Source organism: Malurus melanocephalus, unplaced genomic scaffold (genome assembly GCF_030028575.1).
Source record: "Malurus melanocephalus ecotype Western Australia unplaced genomic scaffold, MMel_1.1 scaffold_327, whole genome shotgun sequence".
NCBI classification, from domain to species: Eukaryota; Metazoa; Chordata; class Aves; order Passeriformes; family Maluridae; genus Malurus; species Malurus melanocephalus.
Window position 1 is genome coordinate 101,079 of NW_026623559.1, and position 19,484 is coordinate 120,562.

A 19,484-nucleotide genomic window follows, 5' to 3' on the forward strand; every position below is an offset into this window, starting at 1 on the left:
CCTACATTCCAAATATCTTGTAAAAATATAATTAGTTCTCTCATTCGTTTTCACCTTTCCTTTACCGCTTAAATGAATAAGTAATTTACTGAGGTTTATTAGTTTTTATTCTCCTCTTTGTAAATGGCGCTATCCAGGCGATGTATAGACAGCCAATTCCCGCTGCTAGTGGAACTGGAGGTAAGCTCGTTAATTACTGTAGCTTATATGGAAGAAACGTTGTACGAACAAAAAATGCTTCTGTGGCAATGGAAGTCTGTTTCTGTTAATGGAGTTTAAAGATTCATAAAACATTTTATAAGAAGCCCTTGACTAATTTTTGCTATGTGATCTCTAGTCTAGGAAATGTGAAACTGATCACAAAGAAAACATTTAAAACTGTTCATAAGCCTTGCAACCAAAACTTACATATAAAATTGTCCAGATTGCAAACTGCAGATTGTAGTGCAATCTGAAGYGTCAGTGTGGGCTCACCCTTAAGCATGTGCAGAGAATTAAAACTGCAGGAATGCGATCATACTAAACCCACTGAAAAACTCCTAGGATATTCTATCTTGTTTACAGTACAGTGGCCTTGAAAAAAAAAAAAAAAAAAGCAAATGAATTGACTGTTATTCACTGTAAAACGATGCTCTGATAAGAAATGACCCTCATGCCCAGCAGACACCTGTCCAACAGCAACACAGAAAGACATGCAAGAGTCACATTTCTAAGTAAACAAATCTGTGTGCAAGGAAGTCTAGAATTCAAATCTGTAAAGGACTCCTAGTTAATTAAGCTAACACTCAGAACATGCTGATCTGAACTTTTCATCACAAAAGTTTATGGGATATGGCTCCTATTGTCCTCTGTTCTCTCACTGCACCAGCTGGGTAAATGACTGTGATAGTGTTTTAACTGAGGACAGCTCATCTAGAGAAAGCATGTCTAAATACTTCTAATTCTGTCCAACTGAGCCTAGCAAGGAGGTTCCTTACACTTAGCAAGACCAGCCTGTGTTTTTCAGAACGTTTTAGAAATTTGTCATGAACTCAGTATTTTGAATACTAGGCTACCAGTTRTTAAAAAGCAATTTAATACAATGATGTTAAAATGTGAGCCAGGTGAATTCCTTGGAAGTAACTACTTTGACATTATTTTGTATTGCTCAAGTTTGATGCTCAGATTCTTTTTAAGAACTTCTGCAGAAGATGARTTAAACCAAAGGGAAATAGCTAGCAGGATGTTCCTTTTGTCTCAGCCAAGCTGTCATAAATAAAAACATATCCAACTCCACTAATGAACAATGATCACTTGCCTTCCTTGTAATCAAAAATTCTAGTCCATGGCTTCCCACAATGTTTTCTGATTATTTCCTTACTTTTTTTTCCCCAGCCACTTTTTTAAAAATTTGATTTATGCTGTTATGCCTGTATTATAAAATAATTTGCCCTACTTTTTGCTTTCTTGTCTAAAATACAAGATATGACATAGTTTCTCTAGATRTACAAACTGCATTTCAGAACAAGAATGTTTGTCAGTTWTTTAAATGTATCCAGAAATTCATGYTATAAAGTACAGTCTTGTAAAAAGCATCACCCAGGCAGTGGCAGAAAAATACTCATTCAAAAGCCAWTTGCCAGAGGTAAAATAATGAGAAAGATTCCTAGAGAGGTGATTAAATTGAGCAAACCAAACTTTTGCCCAACCATCAGGAAAATACTGTTAAAATCATGGAAAGCTTTGGGTTGAAAGGCATCATTCAGTTCCAAGCCCCTGCCATGGGCAGGGTCACCTCCCCCCAGAGCAGGTCGCTCCAAACCCCGTCCAGCCTGGCCTTGAACATTTCCAGGGATGGGGCAACTCCTCTGGGCAACCTGGCYAGTGCCTTGCCACCCTCACAGGGAAGAATTTCTTCCTCCTACCTAATCTAAACCGAGCCTCCCTTCAGTTTAAAACCATGAACAGTAAACCTCCTCTTTTAGCAGTTACCATAGCATTCATATTCCAAAGGAAAAAAAAAAAAAAAACCCAAGCCAGCAAACCCTAACAAAAGAACACACAGACTTGTTTAGTATTTAAGAAGCACAAGCTTTAGTAAAATGATGTTAATATTTTGATGATGAGTGCCTTTTTTAGCACCTTTGGAATTATTCTGTTACAGCTGACTCGCTCATTACAGATCAATGTATCAAAATGATGAGACTACTGGGGATGTAATGGAATCACAATTATCACAATTTYTAATATTCTGAGGAACTTCTAAATCTGCTTTCTGCAGTAATAAAAGRCAAGAAGTCCCTGCCAATGCATTTGTGTCAGCTCTCAGTACAGTATCACCACAAATGGTACCCAGTGTATCCTGAGCCCMCTTCCCTCTGGAGCTCCTGGAGCTGCCAGCACACTGCAGGAGATGCCTGACATTTCCAGGTGCTGAAATATGCCCCTCAGACACAGAAAGTCTGATAAATCTTTGGGTTATCTTTTGTTCCCTTGCTTCACATTTATGCAATAAAGGTTGTGATTAAAAGGATTAATGAAAATGTCACCATTTATCACCTGAAGTTCAATCAGTAATAGGAAAGTTGGACCTTATTTGATTAATTATATAGAGGTGCAAAAATCCTCGCATTATTAATTCAGGACTTGCTGTGAAATGCTAGAACTCCTTGAGGCCCTAAACAGCAAGGTTCAAAGTCTTAAAGCTTATTACACTTAGAAGTACATGCCTGACTTCAACCAAATTTTATTGAATTTGTTTTCTTAATTTACTGTCTTGACCACATTAGCACTCCATTAAGCATCCATCTACCAGCTCAAAAACATCCAGAAACAAGTCACCTGTATTCCATCTGCCTGCCACCTCTTAGTTACTACTGCCAGACTGCTTCCATTAGAACATAATGCAATTTTTTSCATTTAAAGCATTTGTGCCTCATTCCTGCGCTGCCTTTAATTTTAGAAAGGATTCCACACAACCCTCCCCTCAAATGCCATTACCATCTTTATGTAAACCACCTTTGCCTGTTGCAGGCTCTATGCAAACACCCACCCAACTCGAGCAACACCTGACAGCAGAGGGTTTGTGGGCTGCTCCCAGGGCTGTCACACCCTCTTGCCAAGCAGGTCCGTTTGCTGAGGGACCCTGCAAACTAACTGAAATAGGAAAGCTGAGGTTTACACCCAGCTCTTTGGCTTACACCAGCTTTGCATKTGTGGTTCAGACATTAGGGTTTGATTTTTAAACAGCTGCAGGGGGAAAAAACCCCAAGAATTTCTATGTAAAATGAGGTAGTGCTATTTTTATTATTATWTTTCATTAGAGATTTGGTAAAATTAGCATTGTCAGCAGTCAGATTACTAAAATGGGTCTGCTAAGAACTTTGGATTTAACCAAACCATGAAGAAGCTACAAGAAAGGAGCCCCCTGTCTGGATTTCACTGATGTGCCATTAACTAAACCCTGCCTAAACAGGATGGCTGCACACAGATCACTCCTCAAAGTGAAAAAGTCAGACAGCAACAGGGCAGTCTGAATGGGAATTCTGAATCACACAAACTGAGGATGCATAGAAATTAGCAAACTAAAATTAGGTGGGTTTCCTCTCAAAAAACAAAGCGCTAGCTCATTAAATGAGAGGTTTTTTTTAAAAAAAAAAGTGTGTGATAAGATAGGAGACTTAATTTGTCAAGGACAGACTGATTATAGAAATTATTATGGGAAGTGTAATGAAAATCCACTTCCCATTCATAAATATTGATCGTGCTTAAAAGAGCTTATCTTATTTACAAAAATGACATCCTAATCTGCTGACAGATAAATTTTATTCCCAGAATGCTGACCCATATTGTTTATCCCCATCTCCACAGGCTAACTGCTCCACAGTCAGATAGACGCTCTCTGAAGCAGAAAGCCACACTGGAGTTCTGTGCCTGCAGATCATCCTGCAAAGGGACTCTGTATCCTCAGGAGAGCTGCTGTGCACGCCTATGTACATGACTAACACAAACTGTACCACAAAAATAGATATGAGGATATATTCAACAGTCTTCAACTGCTATTTTGACATATATGATCATATCACTGAAAGTATATTCTAGGTTAAAGAATAGTAAGAGCAAAAGCAGCAGCAAAATAATGACAGGCCCTTGACTTGGATCTTACATCTGGGAATGAAAATCCTTAGCATTGAACAGCCTGAAACTAAGGACTTCCACATAACAGGATTCATGCCTCTTGTCTTCTGATTATACTCCAAAGGAGAATGATAAAAGATTCTGCTCTCTTCTGATATTCTGAAAGTTAATAAAGATGTTCCAGTAATCTGTCAGTTTGACCTCTACACATGCAGTTTTGAAGTTTTGCCACTGTCAGAAGTAGTTTTGTTTTTCAATAGCTCAGTAAAATCAATATTAAAAAAGAGGCAATAAAGGATTAAGATGTTATTTTTATTTAGTGTTTACCAGTTTGGGATTAAAACTGATCGAAATAGGAGCAGTACTGAGAATACTCAATTCCCTGTGGTCTTTGAAGGTGGTAGAAAGAAGTCAGAGTCTTCCAGTTGACAGGACTTTGTACATGCAGTACTTTGATACACAGAGTGAAATTAAAGGATTGTTAAATCCCCTTTTAGATTCAGCTGCTATCTGACAGGAAACTATGCAAATGTTATATTGGATATCAAATCGGGGGTTGTTGGTTTTCAGAGTTCAAGTAGTTTCATTTCCATGGCTCCTAGCTCCAAGTAAAAGATAAGTAATGCTAAAGGATATGGTCCTAAAGTACTGGATGCTCAGAGGTTACAGTAACAGCTGTCATAGGCTGCTTGAAGGTTGGTTGTTGTACACTCATAGACGTACAAGAGTGAGATGATTTTTTTAGGGTGTTTTTGATGCATCTTTCAGAGCTATGGGAARTTGCTCTCAACCCAATTTTCTGGGTCACTATTTTTAAAATTGGACATGGAAAGGTATAGCAAATTGCACACAAAATCAGACAAGGTGGCAAATAAGAGCTATCAACTTTTAGATGCATACCAATAAAACAGACTGAAGCGCTGAGAGTTCTCCCATTGTACTCAATGAGAAATATTTACTGTTTGTATAGAAAATAATAAGCAACCTGTTACATTTTGCACATTCCATGTTAAAACTGACTCTTTGCAGAGCTATTTTCCACAGAAGGCAGATGTAGACAGCTTTAGCTCACAAGCCAATGGCTGTGTTTTGCTTGMGAGAAAGGAAGAATTTTCTTTCGTATGCTTATTAATTTTTTGTCAATATAGATTCTTTTTGGTTCCTYACTATTATTTGGTTCCTTAMWWWTATTMYCACTGYCCTGRGTTTTGCAAACWTTTTGCAAATGAACTCAAAGCACTRAAAACATTTTGGTTTTACCATATRTAAGTTCTTCCATATTGTTYGCMAAAATGGCATTKTAATTCTAATAKCACTGAATGAAAAAATAAKTTTTGAWCAATGTATAYATAAAACCTCAATTTCCTTATAGAAATAGAAACAATACACGTTTTTATAACTCATGGGTTTTTCTCCTTTACAGCTTTTAACTTCATTTTTTAAAAATACTGTCTTAAGGAGAATTCACCTTCAATAGATGGGAATTTTCTGCACTGGAAATCTTTGTACTAACTTGCAAACTTGTTTTTTGACCAACACTCTGTGTCCTGCACACTATTGCTGTTCTGTATCAACACATCACAACACGGATGCACTTCAATATATGTGCAGCTTCTTACTGTCCCTTGTCTGTACAGATTCAACCTGAGAAATGCCAGAAGCCAGCACTGTCATTGCAATACAGGCAACACTGGAAAACACAGGGGCAAGAATTAGGCAGCTGGGTAAAATGTCAAATTTATGTATCAGTAACACTGACTGAAGTGAGTGTCATTAGATCAAGCTAGAGAGAATATGATATATTTGTGTACTGAGAGAAGAGATGAACACGAAGTTCACTTCATCATCGCCTCCACTTCTCCTATTAAATCTCTCTGCCTCTGCTTGGTATAGCTGACCTTTACACACCCCAGTGGGAGATTTGCATCTGTGCCAAACGAAAAGATAATCAGAGGATTCTTCCCTGCTTCCATCAAATTCCTTTTTTAATCTCAAGTTCACCCAGCCTATCACTCCTCCTCTCAGAAAGCATTACATCTCTGTGATGGATCAGCTCAGGAGAACAGTCTGTCAGCTTCCCCAAACAAGAAACTGCTAGTTACACAGGGCCTGCTRGATGTGACATTTCAGTCCTCCTTGYTACCTATTTTTTGTTCACTTTTACATACTTGTTATCTCAACAGCAGAATTTGGTTTTGTCTTTGGTAGAAGTGAACCAGAGGCCAGAATACTCCAGTCACTAAAAACAGGCATATCTTATACAGAACTAGAAAAGTACAGCTGGGTCCACTAAGGCTTTTCATTATTATTTTGTGTTAATTTTCATAATTTAATTCAGATCTAATTTTGAAACGTCCTAGAAGACAAGATTCTGAAAGTATTTCCATACAATGGAGAATTTCAACTAGATTTGCAATTTAATCGTAACATTTTAAATTAAAAGGCATTTGACACCCAAATGTGTCAAATCTGAAAGCACTTAATCTTCATATTTTTAAAAATTTTTCCAAAATTGCTGCATTTTAATATGCAATTCCCATTAATGACAAGCATTTTCTAACAAAAACAAATCTTTGAGGAATTTTTTTTAGCCAAGGCTCACAAAGACTCAGAGTACAGAGAGAATCTTAACTCAAATCTTTTTTCAGCATACAATATATTCTAGGTTTTTTTCAATGTCACAAAATCAATATTCAGACTGAGAAATATTTGATGCAGTATATGAGGAATATAAGGCACTGTAGCCTAAAATAACCTCCGTCAGAAGAATGTTTAACGTGACCCTTGGTACTCATCAAAATACTTCAGCAGCTGAGCATTTATTTCATATGTGGGAAGTGTCCAATATCATARCCAAAGTGGGCAGTTTAACATGTTTTTTGGTTGGTTTTTTTTTTTTCTCTGTAACTAGGACTGTTCCACTTCTCCCACATATCTCAATACCCTGTTCACATTTCAAACRAAGGGCCTCTGGTGTGTGTAGTTATTGGGAAGCTATGGCAGTGCAAGGAGGTTGGCAAAGGTATCTCAAACCACTGGTGGAGCTTTTCCARTAGCAGTGCTGTCCACAGAGCCCCAGCTGATGCTCCTGGGAAGCAGGAGCACCACCTGCCTGTGCACCCCAAGCCTGTGCACCTTTTAACAGCAGGTAGAATCTCCAGGGTGAGAGCACAGAACAGTTCATAAACTCAGCAGAGAGAAGAGAGAAGAGCATAAGAAAGAAGACATTATCTTTAGTTGCTTCTACCTCTGGAAATATTATTGCCCCAGACCTGCAACAGTGTTCAGTCTTCCCATCACACTGATGTTTTTTACCTCACTGAATTTATATACATGCTCCTGGTTTGTATTATTTTATGTCTTAAGTCAATTTTTTTAAGAAAAGAATGTAACTTCCAAATACCAAATCAGGAGGGAGATTTGTAAGAGATTCACTATYCCAGCCAATTTACAAAGGTCACTGGCCTATGAGGATACTGTTTRTTTCTTAAATTACAATGTGAGCAGTGTGTCAGTGTAGCAGCAATTTAGGTTAGCTCATTAACATTTCTTATTCTAAGAGGGATGGACAAGTATCTTTCTCGAGACCTGTTTTTCTATTAGAGAATTCTTCATTTTCAGATTAAAATAGAAACCACAGRAAATCTCTCTTGGTATTTTAAGCAGTACTTCTAATTTCCATACCAAATTCACTGTTGGATTAACCTTTGTGAGAAGATGAACTTTTGTKTTTATAATATCCAAATCAGTCTATTGTGTTTATATACAAAACATTATCATAATCTACTCTTCAAACATCCTTGATCTTTCAAAACCAGATTCAAAAGCTACCCTGAAATACAGGATAGGCCTGATTAAAACTGCTGTGGAAAGCATAAGAAAATGCAACATAATGCATGTCTTAAAACAGACCAACAGTGATCTCTCAAGGTACAAATCAACTCACCTCACTTCTGTCATCTAAAAATGAGGCATCCACACTAACTAATCATTTAGTCAAAAACCAAACAGGCACTTAATGTCATCCAGAGAAATCTTTGGGAAATCTTTATCTTGGGTTAAAATTCAACAGGGTAAATAAGGTTTAAAATTGAAAAAAGACCAAYACAATCAAATCTCAGAATTCCTGCTGGAATTTGTTAACTCTGAAAAAAAGACAAAACAAGCAAAACTATGAGAGGAGTGATACTGGTGGAGGACAGGACAGTACTGTTAGTACAGGTTTTAAACTGAGCACACAAGGAAACAGTTAAACTGGAAATAACACAAATATCAATGGCTTGCTTTACTTAAAAATGGACTTACAGACTAATCCTGTAACATCAAAATCATTTCATTACCTATCATGACTGGATTTGCTGGCTGTGATAATAAAATCCATTGTTATGTGACTGGAGACCTGTCTACACAAATACACAGGTCTTTGTGCTCCAGATTGAGAAACTTACTTCTTAAATTTCTGCAATCAAGTGAAATACTGTGACAGGAAAATTAAACACTGATGGTTTTATCAATATGCCAACAATAGCATATTTATAATTGGGCTATAGAATAACACTAACAAAGGATATATGAGAGCAGACAGTACCACTGTGCTGATTCAAATCGTTGCTCAGTGATTATTTTGAGAATGCAGTATCATCTCTTTTGACATGCTGTCCTGTCTTCACTTTCAAACTACRCTCATCAAATACAACTTTGGTGCAACACTAACACCATCAGCTCAACAACTTTGCTTTGAATTCTGACAAGTGTGTGGAACRTGTTCAGCTGGAACAGCGTTTGACAGGATAGAGCTGAGACACTGCTTGTTATTAGAGGAGATGCACTGAAGTTGAACCCATGATTGGATTCAGGAAAAGCTACATTTTCTTTTAAATTTTTTTCCTTAATTTGGAGAGAATTAAACTTCAGCAGTTATTTTATGGGTGATCTCACAGCATTTATCTTCAAATGCAACAAGTTACMTTTTTATGATGACAAGGAAATTGTGATAAATTTTCCTTATGCCATAAATATCTTTGAGAAGAGCAATGTGAAGGTAAGCAGGACTGGACACCCCRTTTGCATACGTGAAGGCAATGGAAGAGTGAAAATTCTGGACTATTGATTGTATTGTGTATGAGACCCAGGCATGTGGATGCCATGACTACTCCAAAAATTAGGGTGGCTAAGGAACCAGCAGATTCCCATGTGATTCAGACAGATTAGCATCACTTTTTTCAGCCTCAGGAACAAATCAGCAGGAAATTGGGAGAAAGCTGTGAGCCAGGAATTTCCTTGTGGTCACGGTGTCTGATATTAATTTTTTATGAGTTTGTTTACATATTTTAACAAGTGATTTGGAGTCGTAAATGAAAGAACTAATGAAGATTTGCAAAATRACATGGTACTAGATGACTAAATGATAACAGAGAAGATGAAATTCAGTCTAGAGAGATAAAAAGTGAGTCATTTTGTGAGAAAAAACCCACAGTTTCTGTGAGTCTGTGAAATATCTCAGCTGTCTTGAATAGCATGCACAGTTCTGCCCTCTCACCTCCTGGGCTGCAAGGTGCTGCAAAAAGTACAGGGAAGGGAGCAAGGTGATCCTTTTGTGGCTTCCAAATAAGGAAAATTCTAAAAGACCAGAAATACTTTGAAAACAATTTCAAAAAAATTGAAAAAGTGGCATGGAGAAGGAAAATGGGGACTAGTGTTCATTTTCTCTTCTGATACCAGAATTCAGGGACAGGAAAAGATCATGTGAGGGTTTCACCAACACTTCTCTACACAATACACAGCCAGGCTGTGAAAGCCTTTACCACAGAATGCTAGAGATGTCAGAGGTTTAAAGTGGGCTCAGATTCACACCTAGAGGGCTTTACAGTCAGGAACGAGGGACAGTGAGAATCTAAATGGGGTTTTCTTTGCAGCTTTTGTTCCCCTGGACAAAACCTAGGGATTGCCAGCATCTGAGCTGGTTTTCACCTCTCAGTGTTTGCAAGCAGCTCTTGTAAGTCCCATGTTCCACAAAGGCTACTTGCAGCTGACAAAAGAAAARCACATCCTTTTTTATTCTGCTCAACAAGGTATTTTGTAATTAACAATATGGGCAGCCTTGCTTGCATCGCTGGCCTTTGCTCTATCATTTGGCCCACAGGCCTTCCAACTCCTCGGACATCACAACTGTATGTGGATGATCAAAGTGCTTTCAACTGCCTGATGATGTCTCACCTACCACACCACCAGCCTTGTCTCGTACAGTTACTGTTCTATGCCTTTCTTTGCAACATTTTTTCTTAGTTGCTTAGATTTTTAAATATTTTAACTACAACTATTGTCTCTTAGTATTCCATAGCCAAGCACATGCCACCCATGATCTGGCACTTCCATACTGAAATGACTCTCTGTGTCAGAGATGAAGCCCATTTCTGCAATATCACACATGACTGACTTTCAGAGTTGGACTCCATAACCTCAAAGCTGTAAGGGTAGTTGTTTGCTGGCTCTTGTATCAGTGCAGGAAATAAACAGCAAAGGAATGAATGTGAGGCCTCTCCTGCAAACATGCAAATCATACCTGTCATTTAGGAACCCTCCAATAAAATACAATAATGCTTCACCATTTTCTYTAAGTTATGGAATTCTTAGACTGGATTGCATCTTGAATTAACCTGTCATCCAAATCCAAATCTTCCAGAAAGCAGACAACACCATGCTATGAAACACTTCCCTGGCTGAAGGCTGGGCAGCTGTCCCAAAGGGGACAAGTGATGTTTGTAATTACAATTTTCACCAAGAAATGTAAATTGTTTGTTAAATTAAGGGAGAATAGAAATAGCAAGGATTGAAAGCCAACTCATSTCCTTTTGCTCTGTCCTGCCCTTCTTGCAGTATCAGGCTCCCTGCTATGGGCAGCCCTTCTTTAGCTAGATCTGATTTCTACAGCTCATCCATTATCCATGGCCCCGTGTTCAGCTGGAAACCAAGCACCAAGCACATTTGCCACGCCTCAGTTCTAAAATATRTGTGTATTTCTCAAGTACATACGCTTGTGAAAACCACAATTAGCAAGATCCAAGTCTATTTACTATATTTCCTGAGAAATTAAAGCAAGCGTTCAGTGCTCCAGTACGTCAATTTAAAACTACATATATTCTCCGTTTAACATGGTTTAGGCCACTAAACCCAACATATGCTTCCAATTGGARCAGCTCTAATAACTGCTCTAATATATGTTAAAGCTATTCCATTTATATAAATTTAAGTGGTATTAAGCTTTTCACAAAACAGCTGYCATATTTCTTGCTCTTACATAATACTGTTGGAAATGACTGAATCTTTCTTAAAAATGAGATCAATCTGGTTRTCTCTACATAGCCCCTTTGTGGGCACTTGATTAGCTGTTAATGTTTATTAATTTTTGGTTTGTTTCACCTGGGATGGGCTCACTGTTGATGGATGCAGTACAACTACCACCTAATTAATTTGCTGAGAGTTTAGCAGTTGATAAATACAGTTTATCAAAAAGCCATCAATCAAGTTCTTGCTTAGAGATGCTGGTAAGGGCACCAAACCAGTGTCAGCAGCTTTTAAATAAGATTGCCTATTTAAATAAGATATTTATCTCTAGTAGATATCCAGAAGATAAGGTGAAGTAAAATTGAAGTTAATTTTCAATAGCAGCACACAATATAATCACTAGTAATGTGACATTTGGAACAACTAACTCAACAATAGGAGGTCTCTCTTTAAAACTGTGTCCAGCTTCTCTTTAAAAGTAAGTTTTCTTCCCTGTAGGCAGCACASTGAGTCACAGCATAAATATAAATATGTACACACACGCAGTGTATTCACACATCCAGCAAGATCAGTCTGCAGATTTTCCAGGCAGTGAATCTGTGCAGCCATCAGTCCCTTTAATCACACACCCACACTCATGGCCAGCTAGTCCTTGCATTTGGGACACAAATTCAAACCCATGAAAGAAAATGAATATTGGATTTTTAGGCTTCTATCTTCTAAAATGAATAATGATTTGGATATTTCAGCTCACCTGGACTCAGAAATGCAATCAAGTTACCTGATCTTCAATGATCACCTGTTCTTTCTAAAAAAGAAGTTACTTCAGGATGGTTTAGCTTCAGTATTAGAAATCTGAAAAGCCTACAACCTTGGGTTTGTGTTTCAGCTTTCATTTAATTTTGCAGCATGGTCAAAACAAGATACTCTTGTAAATCAAAGAATAGCAACTGTTCTTATTCTGTAGCCACATGACGATAAAGAGAAACATAAATACAATATCCTACTTTTACTTCAGCTCTTTACCTATTTTTCTTTCATTATCTCTAGATGACTCATGATTAATTATTAATTCTGAGCCAAATAATTTTCCCAAGTAAATTTTCAGCCACACAGTGAATTCATTGATTTTCCCATTCTTGCATTACTGCACACAAAAGCACCAAAAGCTAAAAAARCCCACAAAAATTACTAATGCGTTCCTTCCAGGCACTCGAGATGATATGGCTGCAAATTCCTGACTTTAGTATTCCAGGAGTGTCCCAACTCCAGTTCGAATGAGTTTAAGTCAGCACATATTTAGTCACATTTGTAGGACTGAGTGTCCAACAAACAAAAATCTCCCCCCAGTTGTGTTTGCAAGTCTAAGTGCTGCAAAAGTATAATTTATAAGCAATAAAGAAGTACATCCTTTAGAAATGAGTACTGAGTCCACAATGTGTGTGAGGGAATTGATGTGGCATGTAGGCAGGGGGTGGGCTCAAGGATCCTTGTGTGTCCCTTCTAACTGAGAATATTCAGTGGTTCTGCAGGGGGCTGCAGGCTCTACACTGTGTCACAGTTCCATCTCCCCTTCAGAAGATTTCTGCACAGCTCATAGAATTGCCAACAAAATGAGCTGGCAGACAACTAATACTAACACAGTGTGTCCTCTAGCTGGGGCACAGCATCCTGGACGTTGCGACCTAATATTGCCAGAAATACACATTTCATCGAGCTCTCACTGAATATCGTTGTGGAAAGGCTTACACTGATTTCTCAGATTACAGTTCCACACTATTATCTAATTTCTATGCAATGAAATGCTATATAAGCACAAGGCCCTCTATCTTACTACATACCATTACAGAAAAATGGAGTACATTTACTATTAGCCAAGGCCACGTATTTATTCTTTCCTGAAATGCCAGTCTTAAACAATTTATGATTTCAGTGGCAAGTCACTTACAGCATATATTCCAAAAAAAAGTGCAATTCCATCAAACATACCTCCACAAGCCTGCTGGTATGTTCTCGAAATATTGCAGCATATTCCTTTATTTCTTTCTCTCTTCCATTTTTAGCAGCTTCAATGAGAACTAGCAGTGGAACGGTGGTGTCTAAGAAGGAGTCTGAGATGTGATCTATGATGGCTTTGCGGAGCTGCAAAAGAAAGCAGTACATTAGCACCTGCTAACTGGACTATTTATTACAGTCTGCTGTAATTATTGTCCATTCTTATTTTATAATATAAATGTGTACACATTGTATCCCTGCATTATTTGCACCATTATGTGTCTGAAACCTGCAACAGCTACAATTTACGTATTACACAGAAGACTATATTTAATTTTAGAGACAATTTTAATATGCCACTAGGTAAATATCCCTGTTTGTAAGTGTGAGTACAGATACATAAAACACTCAGAACAGGTATTGGTTGTCTTGAAATCAAGGGAGCCAAATAAATATTCACCTTCTTTGATGAATAGGCTACTTAAGTGATTCCACATGTAAAAAATTAGTTAGCCCAGSCTCCATGTCCCCTGGGTATTCTCCCTTGTAATTCAGATGTCAAGGGAGAAGGCTATTTAATTTTACAGAGAAAATATTAATTTATCATGTTTGTACTCACAAAATAGTCTACATCCTGTGTTTTTATAATTGCAAAATGACCCAAGTATTTTCTTGCTAGGAGACCCAATGACATGGTGTGATTTGCAGAATGGCAGAATGGCAGCTTTCATGGTAATTATGTCAATGAGATTACTGATTGTGCCACCTGATAATGTATTAATAGAGCACGAAGATCTATAACTGAGGTTGAAGTTCAATTTTCTCTGCTTAAATTAATTGTTCTTGAACTTCYAACTTAAATTATTAAAGAAGTGTTACATTCTGCTATAAATTACCTATCTTAAATTAGGCTTCACATGAGCTTGTAACTGATCCCTGGGACATTACTTCACTGAAGAGGTTGTTTTGCATGTTATCTATACATGACAATTGCTCACTTAGATCATGGAGCAGTATAACAAATATACCAACTAGAAACACATGCAATGCAGCTTCGTTATTGAGTTCACTGAATTTCCTACTCCAAATTCATTATTTTTACAATGTTTTACAGAAAATATATTGATTAGAGCAGAAAAGGACACAAAATGTTTTTAAACTCTTACATGCTGTTGCCAAACAGTACCTGTTTTCACTYGGTGATTTTCTCCAATGTTTCTGTGTGAAAACTCAGTAGAAGTAAAGAAAAATAGAAAAAAACACACAATTTTTGTGGTTTCTGATGCTGCTGTGTTTGTAGGTAGGGCAATGAGCACGCACAGCAGAAATAACAGTGGAGAAATCTGTTGATTATCAGACTAGATCTGKATATAAATTCCACCACTAGCTTATGGATGGTCTCACCACCTAAAGTCAGCTCTCCTTGACTCACCAGAGGGACAGACAAACCTTCCAAAACAACACAGGCAATTCATGTTTGCAATGGTTTCTTTGTCTTCTAACCTACTGTAGCCTATCACATTAGGATATACTGTCTGGATACAATGTATGTCCTGGAAAGTAATTTACAAAGATAAAGGCTGTGGGATTCCAATACAAAATTGCATTTCTTACATTCTCAGCTTTATTCAGGCTGGAATTAAAGAAATAAAAAGAAAAAACCAACCAAACAAAAAAAAGGTATTAGAAAGTTTCACTGCCAGAAACAAAATATATTGAACCTCCAGTCCTGCCAAGTTACCTATTGAGATTTCTCTGTTGTAAAGCCTCCACTAAAGAAAATATATATTCTTGTCTGTTTAAAATTAAGTAATGAGTATGACCTTGAGGAGTAACAGTTTAAAAATTAAGATTTTGATTCACAAAAAATAACAAACAGTTGTGGAACCATCATATCCATGGTTGATGTTTCATTATCTCCAACAGAAATATTTTTGGTTCTGTAGAGCCCAGACTACAGGACTTTCACAGCCTTGTGTATTGTGATTGCAATAACCTCAGCCACATTTGTGGTCAGCTTGAGACATCCAATTTCAAACCAGCAGCCTAATTTTATCTCTCATTGCATAATTCTTTGCTATRGCTTTTCACTGGTTTTCTTGGCTTAATTAACCTTTCACACAGAAATTATCATTATTATTTTGTTCTAAGAAATGCTCTATCCTGCAATTATACAGCAAACTGCATCATCTTCAMAAAAACAAAGATAACGCTGTGTCTTTGCTGAATACAGACAAGTTTGAAATTATGTTTCTGTTTCAGCTCTTCAAAGGAATACATGAAGCTGAGAGTTTCAAAGGCTGGCTTGTAAAGAACAAAGAATTACAACCTAGAACAAAGAAGGAAAAGACAAAAGAAAAAAAGAATATCTGAAGCAATAACTATTTCTTTTCATGCTAATCTAACAAGCATTTTTTTCCATGATTGTTTCTGACTCTGGTCACCTGAAGGGCAAAATGCTAAAAGCTAAATAGCCATATAGGGAGGCATATGAACAAAGGACAGCACCAGTAGTACAAGCAGACAATGCTAGGGAAGTTACTGTGCTACAATTAAGCTTTTTCTCATATTTTTAAGTGAGACACTATCAGAAGAGGGAAAAGAGGGGGAGGATCATGTCTGACTAATTATTTTCTCCTTAAGATGCAAGGTCTTACACTCAGCCTTTGAGCACATTGTTAGAGAAGAAGAAGCATGAAGAATTTTTGTTTTGAGATCAAAATGCATTAAAAAGAACATAGAAACATGTTGTTTATAAAACATGGGGCATAAGGTTGTCAAAACCAGTGGAGAGTAGAGAAGAAAATGCCAGCAGCTGTTTGCAACACTATTAAACATCAGTATTGATGAGGACAGAAAACTCTGCCTCTCCTTGCCTCTCGCCTCACAAGACTACCCTGGCAAAAGTCCTGGACAAACCAGAGATTAATAATTAATGAARGATCTCTCTTTCCTGTTTCCAAAGGATGCCAGAAAGGCAATCTCCTTTGTGTCCAGGAGCAGCTATTCAGGATGAAGAAGTACCATAGGAATAGAAGAATATTGTCAGGAACAACATTTCTTAAAACAACCAACCAGCCAGAACTGTAGAACAACCATAGGAGAAACATCTGTGCAGTCTGTTCATGCTACACTGGAAAAGAACTGGGAGGCAAGAACTGAGTATGGTAATTGCACATAATTACAATTTGGAATGAATAGGCAATTCCTTCCTCTCCTAGGCAGGAAAGCAGTGATCCAGGTAAAACWGCACACACAGAAATGACATGTGCATCTCTAGCACAATACAAGTAAAAACCAAACCAAAGCAGAATAGTTTAAAATCCTCAGGAGTACTGGCCAAGCTCCTGAAATGAAAGCAAATAACTTCCCTTGAAAAGCCAGAGTTTTCACAGCTCCCAGAATACCCTGTTCTTGAGACAGCTGCTTTTGCCTTCAAGTCTTGCCAGACACAAATCTTCCTTCGCTTCCCTTGCTGTGTTTGCAAAGGTGTTCCAAAGAGGCCTATGGCATAACCCACAGCCAGGCTGCTGACTGGGACAGCAGCTCTCTGATGGTTTTGCTTATTGGGTACTACTGAAGAGATTTCAAAAATACAACTTTAGGAGGTTTCATCTTTAACTCCAATTTTGCAGAAGCAAACCCAGACATGACTGAAAGCAGAGTACACTGCACACCACAGCCCTGAATCCACTTTGAGTGCCTAATGCAATACCAGCAAAGGTACACAGAATCATTAAAAAAAAAAGTATTATAAAAGCTGTAAGAGTAGAGCAAACAGCAATTTTCATGTTTCTTGTAAAATTGGTGGGAGAGAGAATAATGATTGTTCTTAAGTGAAAGCAAATAAGACTACTGCAGTATCTGCAGGCACAAAACTCACAATTTCATGTCTCCCAGATCAGAAATTAGGCATGCAGTAAGCACTCCTCCTAAAACACTTCTTATGCAATTCATAGGTATGAGCATAGAATTAATTGGAGGAAATAGATAAAATATTTCTCATAAATGCTTTCCAATGGAAAAAATGTCAAGAAGCACAGAGTCATTCCGGTAAGAAAAAATTACTGGTTCTAGATTGACTATAAATTGGGCATGATTACATTCAGCCTGAACATTTTCCAAGGGTTTACAGAAAGACACAAATTGAATTAGTTAACAGCTTTTAACCACTGTAACAGAGTCAATAAAATGTTACAAGCTGGAGTTTAATTAACTCATGGAAGAGAATGAATGGGAAAGTTCCTAGACACTGAGCTGGTGATACAGGTCCCTGCACTGAACATATTTTTGACAGAATGCAAGCAGAAATGGGATAGCTAGATAKTTGTAAACACTGTCTTTATATTACATTCTTCAAATTTTTCAAGGCTTCCCCTGGCTGATTATGGGAGTGGGAAGGAATTGATTGCTTATCTTGAAGCATAAGCTGGCTTGTAAGATTGAACACAAAGTTAGGAGGGATAGCCTTCCAYCAGGTGTGGATAAAAAGCTGAAGCCAGGATGAAAGAGGTGTGCTCARGTTGTGTGCAGCTGTAAATTTTCATACACTTGGTTGGGGCAGCCTGGCTGAAAGAACTACTGGCTTTCTAGGGTTTTGGGGTTTTTTTCTGAACTGGAATATKATACACTTCCAGCATAATTTGCAATTTTTCTTAAAGTTATTTCTTGCACAGAAAGGATGTAAACACAACTGATGTCTCCTGCTAACCTTCTGCACTTCACTGAAATTGCGGATTTTGGTCCATGCCTCCCATTAGTTTAAGGACAATGGGATGTAAAATGCAGGGGTGGACTGTGGACCAGGCATTCCGAGGATCCTCATGTGTTGTAGGAGTTCTCACAACAGTAAAGACCCACACATTGGGACTCAGTAGTTCCTTCAAGGTGTCTGTTCCAACAATCAATAATAATTCAAGCTCATTTAAAATTAAATAAATCTTGATGTCCTGAGTACATTACTGATATATATCCACAGCAAATATATTTAGACGTGTGTACATGCAGAGTTTTGCCATTTTGTACAAATATACATTCAGCCTGTATCATTTGGCTGGGTTTTCTCCCAAAGTTTTGAAAACTGGCATGTAYACATTCTGTGGAGCAGTGCAATTGTCTTCAATACATGCTTAATACATATTTTAAAAACTCATATTTTCAAAATGCACAAACTGAAAATAGCAATTTGGAAAAGAATCTCTCAAGACTTCTTTCTGCCTTTTCAATTCCCCAGGTGCTTACCTGTCTGCGGAGGTCTCTGGTCTTCTTGCACATACTGTCWATGGCAACATCCAAGGCATTGCTTCTCTCTGCCTTGTCAGTCTGCAATAAATGGCACAGAAAACATAGCAGGGGTTATTTGGCATCCCTAGAAAGCACATTCTTTGTGTCCCTCAGTTCACCAGAGATTTGGTAAATCATACATGCTGAAGGATTTTTTKAAATTTTAATTCACTTCAAGAGCCAGTGCCACAAAATTCACAGAATGCCAATTCATGATGTTAAGCATAATTTGTTGAATCAAAACATACGCTTTAGCAGCAGTATATAGGAACAAAAATAAACGGTTTTAAACTTCTGAATTGCTCTAATACTCTTAGTGTAATCAACAACCATATGAATAGAATTATAATGATGGTGATGATGATTAATAATAGTAACAGCAATAATAATATTTATGTCAATCCTTTAACACCCTATTTATGTGAAAAATAATGCTGTCTCTCTACAAACAGGGTACAAATTCAGGCACCCTCAATGCAGTTTGGTTATACTTTTGCCTGCAGCATTCATTATATTCCTCCTGTAAAATAGAATGGGTGAGTTTCAAAATGTCCAAGACATTGCAATGCAAACACTGTCCATGACATGGAAATCTGTTTATTTAACAGCACATTCATTCTCAGCATCTAGAAGACTAAGTTCTTGAGATATTTTAAGGTCCGAAGAGAATCAGTTGTATATTTTCTAAACAACCTTATTTTTTTTTTATTTCTACCCATAAGCAAAGTGCTTCTATCATTGTTACCTATTTTAAGTGTAGCATTTTTTTCTRTACAATATTAGCGTAATAGTTCTGTGTCTACTAG

At 37.5% G+C, this 19,484-nt stretch overlaps 1 protein-coding gene across 1 annotated transcript in view; it reads right to left on the reverse strand.

Annotated features, from left to right (window-relative positions):
- CTNNA3 (catenin alpha 3) overlaps positions 1–19,484 on the reverse strand; it is a 335,868-nt gene that overhangs the window by 93,774 nt on the left and 222,610 nt on the right. Inside the window, exons 7-8 of the mRNA XM_057377836.1 lie at positions 18,637–18,717; positions 13,390–13,542 (exon numbers count right to left, since the gene is read on the reverse strand). Of these exons, the coding sequence (XP_057233819.1) occupies positions 13,390–13,542; positions 18,637–18,717 (234 nt within the window). The remainder of the gene's footprint in view (positions 1–13,389; positions 13,543–18,636; positions 18,718–19,484) is intronic.